This window comes from Macrosteles quadrilineatus, unplaced genomic scaffold, assembly GCF_028750875.1.
Source record: "Macrosteles quadrilineatus isolate MER2022 unplaced genomic scaffold, UCM_ALF_1.0 Scaffold_6__1_contigs__length_79288215, whole genome shotgun sequence".
NCBI lineage: Eukaryota > Metazoa > Arthropoda > Insecta > Hemiptera > Cicadellidae > Macrosteles > Macrosteles quadrilineatus.
In genome coordinates this window covers 66760318-66772907 of record NW_026542599.1, presented here as the reverse complement: position 1 = coordinate 66772907, position 12590 = coordinate 66760318, and the positions used below count along the sequence as shown (strand labels likewise).

At 42.5% G+C, this 12590-nt stretch overlaps 1 protein-coding gene across 1 annotated transcript in view; it reads right to left on the bottom strand.

The window, feature by feature from the left end:
• The window catches only part of LOC128997593 (uncharacterized), an 86167-nt gene that overhangs the window by 24646 nt on the left and 48931 nt on the right, over positions 1 to 12590 (bottom strand). The window contains exons 46-59 of the mRNA XM_054423232.1: positions 11040 to 11170; positions 10409 to 10655; positions 9559 to 9776; positions 6735 to 7034; positions 5695 to 5842; positions 5002 to 5281; positions 4417 to 4542; positions 3712 to 3838; positions 2948 to 3076; positions 2447 to 2575; positions 2112 to 2240; positions 1489 to 1738; positions 535 to 617; positions 186 to 364 (exon numbers count right to left, since the gene is read on the bottom strand). Of these exons, the coding sequence (XP_054279207.1) occupies positions 186 to 364; positions 535 to 617; positions 1489 to 1738; positions 2112 to 2240; positions 2447 to 2575; positions 2948 to 3076; positions 3712 to 3838; positions 4417 to 4542; positions 5002 to 5281; positions 5695 to 5842; positions 6735 to 7034; positions 9559 to 9776; positions 10409 to 10655; positions 11040 to 11170 (2476 nt within the window). The remainder of the gene's footprint in view (positions 1 to 185; positions 365 to 534; positions 618 to 1488; positions 1739 to 2111; positions 2241 to 2446; positions 2576 to 2947; positions 3077 to 3711; positions 3839 to 4416; positions 4543 to 5001; positions 5282 to 5694; positions 5843 to 6734; positions 7035 to 9558; positions 9777 to 10408; positions 10656 to 11039; positions 11171 to 12590) is intronic.

The window sequence follows — 12590 nt, the reverse complement described above, 5'->3', positions numbered from 1 at the left end:
TTACATGTTTATTGCATTTTTACTATATAGCAACAATGTTATAATTTAGAATACTCATTAAGTGTATAATTTACGAGAGCCAATACTCAACGACAGCTGGGTCCATTAACAGGATTTTGGACGTTCCTTACAAAAAAACATAATAAATGCCAAAGGCAAAGAAACACACAACAAGCAGTACATACTCAAGCTGGAATGTGATGTTGTGTTTCTCGCTGCTCAAGCCCGGAGTGTCCAGTTGTTGTATTGTCCCTTTACCAGTTATGGGGACTACTTGACTGGCAGAGAGAGCCGGTGTGTCTACCACCACGTTGGCCTGGCAGGGCAGCAGCGACTTGATGGTGTACAGGGGACTGAACACCACCTGAACAATCACAGAACCAGAGTTGTACATCCGACTCTGTCACATCACCAAATCGTTCAGGTGAGTCGAAAATTGAGTAAAATTGCATACAAGAACAATATTTTTGTTGAAACACGTAATAGCACAATTGTTTACAGTAAAAAATTAACTATGCAAAAAGGTCAACTTACCAATATTTGATGAATATCTTCAATCGTGTTGAAAATCACATTACACCAAACACTCCGAAACTGCCCTTTCTCTTCCATTGGCACTGAAAACAGAATAATATTGATCAATGCTTACAAATTTTTTGAACAGCTGTTGTTGTTTGTTTGAAATTTGATGTCCAACCCACACAATCTACGTTGTAGGCTCTGGCCTGGAACGTTTATTCCTTCAGGCTAGTCCTAAAGGATTTCTGCATTATCATATGACTGATTGTAGGGCCTACAATCAGGCCACCTATTCTCAGGCAATAAGCCCTTCCTCTCCAAACCTAACCTCATATGACTGATTGGTGATTCGTGAGATTTGAACACAGGACCTTAGGCCCTGACTTTCTACAACTAGACCAACTCACTCCCCAATGTAATTTACCACTCCATCCCTAGGTTTGTTGGCTTCATCGTGGGTGTTTTACTGTTTTTCCCACCTTGTGTGCTTCAGGGCCCGACAAACTTCAAGTATCTGACAAACTGCTAAATACAGCCTATAAACTAGATATGTGTAGTCAAATTGCATCTACACTTCCAATGTACATAAAACTATCCTGCAGTTGCATTCTTTCTACACAACAATCTTGAAAGAGAACCAAAAGAACCCCACTAATGAAGATGCTTGGCAATAGGCAACTACACACAATTCACCAACTATTTATTCCTGGTCATCAAGATTCACCTACAATTCACAGTTTACCCGTGTTCTCAGTTGCCTAGACACCCTGGTTGGTATTTCTGAACAAAATAGCTTAAATTACATTTAACACAGTAATCTTCAATATGTTTTTTCCAGCAAGTATGACAGATTAGCAGGGTTCATATGGATAGGGTTCGGATTGGCAGGGTTCAGATAAGCAAGGTTTGATTCAGCAGGGTTAGAATTAATGGGAAGCAAACATTCATTACCCACATTGGTTAACTTACGCTTGACTTCCCACTGCTTGCTCAGCTTGGCCTGAGGGCGGAGAGGGATATCTCCAGACCACGGGGCGGGGCCTTTGCTGAACCTCACCTTGAGACTGAGGTTGAGGCGGGGGTCGAGCACCACTGACGGGGACGTGGCTCCAGGCGCCACTAGTAGAGAGCTCGGCTGTCCATCACCATCAGGTACCATAAACACATCTACTGGCAGGGACAGCTGGTTGTACAGGGACAGTTGTCCATCGATTACCACCTGAGGGCAGACACTTCAGTATAAGACGGGGGTCGAGCACTACTGACGGGGACATTGCTCCAGGCGCCACCAGTAGAGAGCTTGGCTGTCCATCACCATCAGGTACCATAAACACATCTACTGGCAGGGACAGCTGGTTGTACAAGGATAGTTGTCCATCGATTACCACCTAGGGCAGACACTAGTATAAGACGTGGATCAAGCACCACTGAAGGGGACATTGCTCCAGGCGCCAGCCACAGAGAGCACGGCTGTCCATCACCATCAGGTACCATAAACACATCTACTGGCAGGGACAGCTGGTTGTACAAGGATAGTTGTCCATCGATTACTACCTGAGGGCAGACACTAGTATAAGACGTGGATCAAGCACCACTGAAGGGGACATTGCTCCAGGCGCCAGCCACAGAGAGCACGGCTGTCCATCACCATCAGGTACCATAAACACATCTACTGGCAGGGACAGCTGGTTGTACAGGGACAGTTGTCCATCGATTACCACCTAGGGCAGACACTAGTATAAGACGTGGATCAAGCACCACTGAAGGGGACATTGCTCCAGGCGCCAGCCACAGAGAGCACGGCTGTCCATCACCATCAGGTACCATAAACACATCTACTGGCAGGGACAGCTGGTTGTACAAGGATAGTTGTCCATCGATTACTACCTGAGGGCAGACACTTCAGTATAAGACGTGGATCAAGCACCACTGAAGGGGACATTGCTCCAGGCGCCAGCCACAGAGAGCACGGCTGTCCATCACCATCAGGTACCATAAACACATCTACTGGCAGGGACAGCTGGTTGTACAGGGACAGTTGTCCATCGATTACCACCTAGGGCAGACACTAGTATAAGACGTGGATCAAGCACCACTGAAGGGGACATTGCTCCAGGCGCCAGCCACAGAGAGCACGGCTGTCCATCACCATCAGGTACCATAAACACATCTACTGGCAGGGACAGCTGGTTGTACAAGGATAGTTGTCCATCGATTACTACCTGAGGGCAGACACTTCAGTATAAGACGGGGGTCGAGCACCACTGACGGGGACATTGCTCCAGGCGCCACCAGTAGAGAGCTTGGCTGTCCATCACCATCAGGTACCATAAACACATCTACTGGCAGGGACAGCTGGTTGTACAAGGATAGTTGTCCATCGATTACCACCTAGGGCAGACACTAGTATAAGACGTGGATCAAGCACCACTGAAGGGGACATTGCTCCAGGCGCCAGCCACAGAGAGCACGGCTGTCCATCACCATCAGGTACCATAAACACATCTACTGGCAGGGACAGCTGGTTGTACAGGGACAGTTGTCCATCGATTACTACCTGAGGGCAGACACTTCAGTATAAGACGGGGGTCGAGCACCACTGACGGGGACGTGGCTCCAGGCCCCACCAGTAGAGAGCTCGCCATCACCAGGCGGCCTACTGCAGGGCAAACAAAGAGTTTGTTGATGTTGCCATCTATGTTGCAGCCATTTGCCGGAAGGAGGTGTGATCTTATGCTCGCTTAAGCCACCATCTTGAGCCAATGTCCATTGTGTTCCCTTACCCTCCATTTTGTTCATATTTAATTACGTACAATTAAGTTTTTCCGCATGCTATACAGTTTTTTATGTGGGGTTTCTTTTAAGATCCAGCTTTGGATGTGCTTTTTGACTAATCCTTTTATGTTAGGCACTTTTTCATCAGAAGGATTAGATTTTAGATCTCGAACATTGTAAAAACCTTTTTACTAATCCTGATGGAAAATGTCTGCAATATGCCCTTGAATAGCATGAAGAAGACAGTGAAGAAAAGCCCATTTTCCTCACTAGTGCAGAAAAGACAATTTTTCTCATTAGTGCAATAAAACCGTTTTCCTCACTTGTGCAGTAAAGACCATTCAATCTATAGTTTGATTATAAAAGTAGCTGCATTGAGCTTGATTAACTAGTTAAATGTTTTGATATTTTCCATACCTGACATACAGTAGGAGTCAGCTGTTTCACTGTCACGATGAAAGCAGCCTCTTGCTTAGAAGTTGAAAGTTTTACAACACTGCTACTGCCTGGCCTAAGATATAGGCTCTTGCTCCAAGCATTGTTTCTGGAAATTTAAATTAAGAAAATAGATTTTCATTAGTTTCAACACCAGTGGCGTTTGTAATGGGTCATATTAAACTGTCATGGGAAAGTAGTCCATACCGAATTGTAGTAGATAAGACGTGGTATTGAACCCTGTCACACATAAATCTGAGACCGAAAGATCAGCTCGCCAATTATTTTTAACAAGAAAATTGATGGCTACAGTTTTTTGGGTTGGCTAGGTTCTCAGGCGGCAGAACTTTTTAAGGAGAGAATTTCAAAATCTGTTTTGTGGAAAAGTAGAAAAGAGCTGTAGTTTCCAAAGCCATTATTACAATTCTTGTATCTTAACTAGTTTAGTTCTTATTTTGAACTGGGGGTTACTTTGTGGGTGATCCTCGTACAAAAAAAAAAAATAAACAGTTATGGCCCAAAAGGTATTGCCCTGGAACACACCGTAGTCACAGGTATTCTTTCACTAAATATACCACAGAATGAAACAAACTGGACTACAATGTCACATGTAATCTCACGTTTTTAAGTTGGCTACAAAAATTAAATACATTTCTTTAAATACAAAAGTTGTAAAACTACACTTACTCAAAGGGGCCGAACCACATGAGACCAAATTCCATCTTCATCGGATGTTTCGTTGTTCTCCACGAGTAGAGATGGCAACTAAACACTTGTAGCAAAATGTACTCATCGGATCCTGCTTGTCTGAATCTATGAGACAAAAATTACTTTCAGTTATTACTTAAATAAAAACTATAAAACAACCTTCACCATCAGTACTAATGATAACAGTATAAACTTTCAAATTACACCACCATTTGACTGATCAGGAGGATCAGGAGGCCAGAAAATTATTTGCTTAGATAATTGAGATGAATCAATCAGCTGTTCAGCCTCAATTAGCATTACAGAACCAATAAACTGTAGTTAAAAATAGAAAAGACTCATTATATTGGTTTAGGCTACTGTTGTCCTGGTTTAAATATCTATGAAGATTTAAAATGCCAGTTGATTAAATTCAGTAACTTCCATGACTGCAGCATGCATTGGCTGGGACTCCAGTCGGTTAAGTAGTGTTAGTGTTTACTCGGATCAAACAAATAACACAGACAAAACTTCCTCAATAATATTACACGACTGAACTTTTATACCCTTATATTCACACATTACCTCAGAGGGAAGCAGGTGTTGTTGCACACCACATAAGGCGTGTACAGCACCTGTGTGCGAGGCTCGTGCCACGTCGCCAGGGACGCTGCGAGGCTATGACTCAACGCTGGGCCTAGCCTCACGTTACAGTGTCCTGTGACGAAGCTATACTGACGACAGTCAGCTGTGGTGTAACACGAGGCTACCACAGGACAAGGCGACATACAGCACTGGCTACTGAGCGTGTGGTAGTTGAGGACATTCACTCTCACTCGGCCCTTCACACACAGCTGGCGGCTTACTGCGGATAGAGAATGTTGTATTAAAATCAAAGGTGAAAAGAGGTGTCTTTAAACCCAAATATGGGTGAAAAAAGAGTGTAAAATGACTGAAATTTATTGTTGTTACTGGCTACCAGCTGTTTCTTAACCAGGGAAGAGTAGTTAAAAAAACACATGAGAAATTGATAACGCAAGTTTGGAATATAGAGGTAAACTATGAACTTGTTTTGTTTAAAGACACGAGATTTTTATGAGAGCTAAGAAAGAGTGTTCTAGACTTAACAAACACAATTTCATTGTTTATCATTGTTTATTCTAGTCTATAAAAAAACTCTAGGACTCCTTTAAATCCTTTAAACATTTCCTCAGATAAATTTTTATCTGCATGGCAGTTTTCAAAAGTATTTTACTTTACATTGCACTAGTTATTTACCTTTAGGCCAGACAGAGTAGGCAATGTTTGCCTGTTCTAGCACAGCTGTGAAGAAGTCATGTTCCTCCGGGAACCTTCTGTCCAGGTAGTATCTGTTTAAAGGTTCTGGCAGAGGTAGGCACCGGTCTGTCTGGGTCCACAGCGACAGCTGAAGAGTATTGAAAGAACTTTGATCATGGAAGAAGATATGCATGACTACAGCTACTACGTTAGATCAAAATAGGACTTCAACTTATTGCATTTACACCAAATTTTGCTTTTCTTAATGGTTGTATTATACAAGAAAATATAAAAACTAAATAAATACACTACCTAAAATTTTGTTTCTGAAATTTAACAATTTAACACATTTGCTGCGGTCCATCAATGGAGAAACCCGATTGCCGGGCGATTAGCTTTCAAATATTTCGGTCTGTGCAGTACAACGAATAGCAAATAACATGCGGTGATGTGCTGCAACGAGAGTTTACGTTAAAACACCCACAGATAGCAGCACTGCTTGGAACGTAGCCGACCCATTGTATTACCAATTGGAGGGAGAAGATGAGATGACAAGTTGATTTCTAAGCTTGCAAGACGGGGATTTTACAAGGAAATTTACTACCAACCCAGCCCATAATTATAGACTGGTATTAGAGACACAATACTAACGCGTACCAACCGTTCTCGGCGAGAGCCTGAGCCACGCTGACTCGGCAAACAATGCATGCCTTTGTCGGTAACACGCCTTGTGTCACCAGGGACCTAGCCACAGCGACTGTGTTAACGCATGAAATCTGCATTGGACCGTTTGACTAAGCCTTATGGTTTTTAAGTGCATTGATCCATGGCCAATCAACAGCCACCAATTAACTGATATCCTCTTTTTGGTAGGCTCGGAATGCGTTTCCATTCCTTTGCTTAGGGAAAAATCAGCTTCTTGGATTTTAAAATCCCTGGGTTAGTCTTACACACTTAATTTTTCTTTGCCCAGATTAAGAATGATACAAACATTACATACAACAATAGGAACATGAAATAATAAAATATACGGTTTTCACCTGAACAGCTGTTAACCCAATCGAGACCTGCACAGCTGGTATGAGCGCCGGGGAGAAGTAAGAGTCTACCCTGACGGAGGCTGCTAGAGCCTGGACTGGCACGACGGCGCCACCTCGGTTGATCACAACTCTCCACGTGGTCGCCACCACTCTCGGCGGGAACTGCGCCAGCTCCACGGTCTGCGCGGAGGTCTGCGACAGGCTGAAGGTCGCATAGTCCTGATAGCTAGCCTGCGTGTCACTGTAGTACTGCAAGGTACAAGAGGGATCTACAACTTTGCCTGCGCTGTCATCGGACTCCTGAAAAGAGCAAAGTTATGCTAAGAGATTTGAATGTTCCTCAATTTATGGACAAATTAGTAGCTTTATTGGGGGAAGAGGTCTTGTGCTAGTCGTGGATTCAGTCTCTGAAGTTCTATTTACATCATGCCAATAACTATTGTGATTTTGCAGCAACCCATTAAGTCCATAGGAAGGAGGGTGTACAACGGTTCTGTGCTAGAACCCAGCATCCTAGGATTTGAAAGAAGGATATTTTAAAAGTAGTTTTATCTTTTGCAACACAGTACATTCTATTCTTGTTAATTCAAACTATCGATAAATCAAAATATTCAATAATTCAAAATAAAAGCTCAGTATCTAGAAAATCGCTTAATATTTTGAAGTTTTAATGGAGGCATTTGATAGGATTGTTATTTCAAAGTCCAAGCAGACCAAGCACAACCAGCAGGCCGATTTGGAACACACAGTAATTCAAAGTTTCGTTAGAAAACCACTCTATAACTCAAAGGGAGGAATTCCTTCCTGTCATAACAGGACACTAGAACACTATACATTCTATTAGCACAGTAGTTTATCTTAATGTCATTGATAAACAATAATCAATAGCAAAATGCAAATAAAAATAAGAATTTTTATGTAACAAATTAAAAATAATCCTGTTGTTTGTTTGTAAAGTAACTGAAATAGCTGTTTGATTGTAAAGTTTTTTACCTTACACAGTGTAGTATATGGTAACAAAAATAAACTTTTTGTAACTCAAGTGGTTTATTTTTATTTTGATAAATCAAAACTCTCCCATAAAGAGTCTATTGTATATGGTTTTTTTTAAAAAGTCTTTTATAGCTGTTAAAAAAAGATTCTGGTTAAAAAATACTAGGGATGGACGGGTCCCGAAATTTCGGGAAATTTTCGGGAAAAAAATATTCCCGATTATCGGGACGGGATTACATTTGACACGGGAATTTTTCGGGACGGGATTTGGTCCGATCGTCGGCGATTTTTCCGCTTCGCGAGTGCCGATAACGCCGTTATTGCGAGCGATAGGTCCGCGAACGCAGGAGACGAAGTCATTTCGACGATTACGCCGTGACCGCGGAGTCATTACGACGATCGTGCCGTGGCCGCGAAGTTTTACCGACGATCGCGCCGTGACCGCGGAGTCCTACCGACGATCGCGCCGTGACCGCGGAGTCCTACCGACGATCGCGCCGTGACCGCGGAGTCATACTGACGATCATGCCGTGATGGCGGAGTCATGCTGATGATCGAGCCGTGATCGCGAGTCATACCGACGACCATGCCGTGACTACGAGTCATACCGACGATAACCCCGTGACCGCGGAGTCATACCGACGATCGCGCCGTGACCGCAAGTCATACCGACGATCGCGCCGTGACCGCGAGTCATACCGACGATTGCGCCGTGACCGCGAGTCATGACGACGATCGCGCCGTGACCGTGGAGTCATACCGACGATAACCCCGTGACCGCGAGTCATGACGACGATCGCGCCGTGACCGCGAGTCATGACGACGATCGCGCCGTGACCGCGAGTCATGCTGACGATCGCGCCGTGACCGCGAGTCATACCGACGATCGCGCCGTGACCGCGAGTCATGAAGACGATAACCCCGTGACCGCGGAGTCATACCGACGATCGCGCCGTGACCGCGAGTCATACCGACGATCGCGCCGTGACCGCGAGTCATGACGACGATCGCGCCGTGACCGTGGAGTCATACCGACGATAACCCCGTGACCGCGGAGTCGTACCGACGATCGCGCCGTGACCGCGAGTCATGCTGACGATCGCGCCGTGACCGCGAGTCATACCGACGATCGCGCCGTGACCGCGAGTCATGAAGACGATAACCCCGTGACCGCGAGTCATACCGACGATCGCGCCGTGACCGCGAGTCATGACGACGATCGCGCCGTGACCGTGGAGTCATACCGACGATAACCCCGTGACCGCGGAGTCATACCGACGATCGCGCCGTGACCGCGAGTCATGACGACGATCGCGCCGTGACCGTGAGTCATACAGACGATCACCCCGTGACCCGCGAGTCACAAGTTTCTATAGGTACCTGTAAATTGTTACCCATTTTTTGGCTTTTATAGATCAGTGCCACAAATGGTAAAAATTCATTTCGTATGTCTTTTTTGGTAACTGCAATACAGTACTTTCTTTTTATGCACAGAAAAAAATCCCGTCCCGTCCCGTCCCGAAAATCGGGAAGGAAATAAAAATCCCGTCCCGTCCCGTCCCGAACTAAAAATTCAATCCCGTCCATCCCTAAAAAATACTGTAATATTCGGTGAACCTCTTCCCTTATAATTCAAACTTTATCCAAGGTTGGACCATCAGGTAACATAACCTTCATTTGTAAAATAACCAGAAACATCATAACCGACGAATGAAACCCTTGTGAGTTTCAGACCTGAACCCTCCATCTACCAAGCAATCTCCTGATAAACTACTCTGGTTTGACAACAATGAAACTCAAATTTACACAACGGATTAATCCCTACACTGACCATGAATGGTATCGGCATGACGCAGAACTTGGTGATAGCGCGAGGCTGAGGATATCGCCAGGCCATCGCAGGAGGCAGTGACTGCCAAAACACAACCTGGTACGTCAGGGGAGGCTCCTCTCGTCCTCTCTCATTGGCTGCGTCCACAAACTGGAAAGCTCCGGCCTGCAGGTCGTCGTGGTAGTATTGTTCCTCACCCGCAGAATCCCCTGTACTGTCTGCAAAACGTTTGAAATATTTAAAAATCAAGACAAGTTGTTAGGTTAGAGCTTTATGACAGCAACGTCGTCAAAATACCATGGTGCGTATTTTAAGACAGATGTGAAGGACGATTGTTGAATGAATGAGATTATAGTTTTGACTAAGATTATCTTATTCTTCATCCAGGATCATTTATCCCCCTAAAGGACAGTTGGGTCCAGTTTTGAGACATTAAAAAGGTTTTGACTTTTCTCAGGATCAAACTGGCAACCTTACGTGTCTTTCAACTGAGGTTAATTACAACCTGTTCCAGTTTGTGCTGTGACTAGAATTGAATTTTTAAACCGATTTCTAAGACGACAACAATGAAAAAATAAATACAATAAAAAAAATCTTCACCTTTTCTCAATAACCTGATTACTTACAAATCAACATTGACAAGTTAGAAATATGTACAGCTGGTATCCTCAACCAAGCAGCTGATTATTTTTCAACCTAGGGAGAAAACAAGCTATTTTAGACCATGTAATGTGGGCAACCATTTTGTTGTTGTGTGACAAAAATACTTTTTTACCATACCTAAATAATACTAATGTTGCAATACAAAATTTATTTGAATGTTTCTACAAACAATAATCACTATACTCACTCGCTCTGGACAAGGTTTGTTTTTCACCAGCCTCACCACGCTGGCTAAGCAGAGGGTAGTAATCTTTCACAATGGCCTGAAGACAAGTCAGCTGTTCAGGTGACAAATGGAGCGAGAGGATGTCAGAATCAGCTGATATGCTGACTTGAGGTGGATCAGCTGATGACACCCAGCTGTCCCAACACAGGCTGGTGTGAACAATCAACTGCCACGGACTCAGAAGCAGGCCGGCTTTTGGAGATGTAACCTAAAGGGAAAACAAATAATTATGAGTGTATACTTTAATTTTTAAATCTTAAATATTCTCAATGATTTCACGTCAATATAATATCATAAAAAAATAGTTCATATGGAGAAAAAACAGTTGTCAGACAAGAATGTTTTAATATTTGAGAACATATCCTGCAAAAAAGTTTCCAGCTTTTTAATTCGCATTGATCAGCAGGTTAAGTGTAAATCCTCTTACGTCTTCTGCGGCTCATTACCACCGCTGTCACCATGTGAGACTGCGAACGACAAGATCGAGACAGAGAAAGTCTTCAGATAACTACTTCTTCAAAATTAAGTTACTTTCAAGGCTGTTTGCGCAAATTAGATCTACAACTACAAGATGTGAATATGGTGATGTTACCTTGTGTGTAGAGATGGTGACGGTGTCTAAATGGAGCACACCATTGGCCGCGTGTTGAAGAGAGAGAATGCTTGTCATGTGTCCTTCACAACCTCCGACACTCACACACAGCTCAGCACAGCTGTTGATTTCTGCTGTCAAACAACAGCTGTGAACTACTTAGAAGTAGGTTTTGGAGGGATGTCTTGTTATTTGGAGGGAAATAATGTTACTGAATCATTAGAACCCCAGGGATGAAATTTTGACATTTTTTATGAAATCCACCCCATGTATTGTAAATGGAAAATCCAATTTCTTATCAAACAAGTGTTTGGTCACACAATAAAGATTTATGAGGAAGAACAATTCATAAAGAGTTTGGAAGGATAACAAATTTACGACTACCCAGTCACAGGTTGTCATAGATTAACCATAGTGCTTGCCTTCAAACCAAGAAAGATTGTTGGTTCTGTTCCAAATAGAATCCATTCTGCACCGGATGGCATTTTGGGACGTTGGATAGTAACAAGATTGATCACTTATAAAAAAAAATATCAATACTGTTAAAGTTAAAACATAAAATGCAAATCTGCCGATTTCATCAACCACCACAGACAAGTGACACTTAAGTTGAAAATAAAATGAACTACTCTAGGATTACCTGACTAAACTTTACTAGAAGAAAGCAACACATTAAGGGAAACTTTCAGTCACAAGCTATTTTCACAGATACATAAAATAAAAAGTCAAGTTATACATTGGAACCTCGATAACAAGACCCTTGAGAACAAGACCCTTGATAACAAGTGTTCTTTTTTAAACCCCCTACAATTTATTTTACCTCTAATCAAATGTCATTAAAAACCTTGATATGAAGTCAACCTTGATAACAAGCCTTATTTAATTATCTACGAGAAAGTCTTGTTATCGAGGTGCTACTGTATCACTCTTGAACCGATAAATTGGCATTTGATGCTTAAAGGCAGTGTTGGGGAAGCTACTTTTAAAATGTAGCTAGCTACAACTACTGCTACATTTCCAAAAAAGTAGCTTAGCTACAGCTACAGCTACAGTTCCGAGAAAGTAGCTAGCTACAACTACAGCTACAATGAAATGTAGCTATAGCTACAATTTTAGCTACTTTTCCTGTAAAATTAATTGCAACTATGTAAACCTAACATTACAACAACAGAACCAAAATAAGTTAGTTGGGTGTTCCATCATATTTAGTGCTTGTTTTTAAATATGGCATTATTTTTAAGCATATTATATGTAAATTTCATTAGCCTAAGTTCAAAGGACATACAAACAAACTATATTTTAAAAGCCCATTTCATTTCTTTAATCTACATTCATTTATAGATTCTTTTATCAACTATTAAAACAATAAAACTGTAAAACGATTATTCAAAAATACTTTTTTGTGTTACAGAGCCTAGCCTACTGAAATTGGAGTTAATTGCCTTTCCTTATTTTTAATGTTAAAAACTACATTTCTATAACTTTTACCCATAGTAATATGTTACTTGTTCTATGAATAACACTTTTCAATGTCAAGAAATCGTCCTTTGT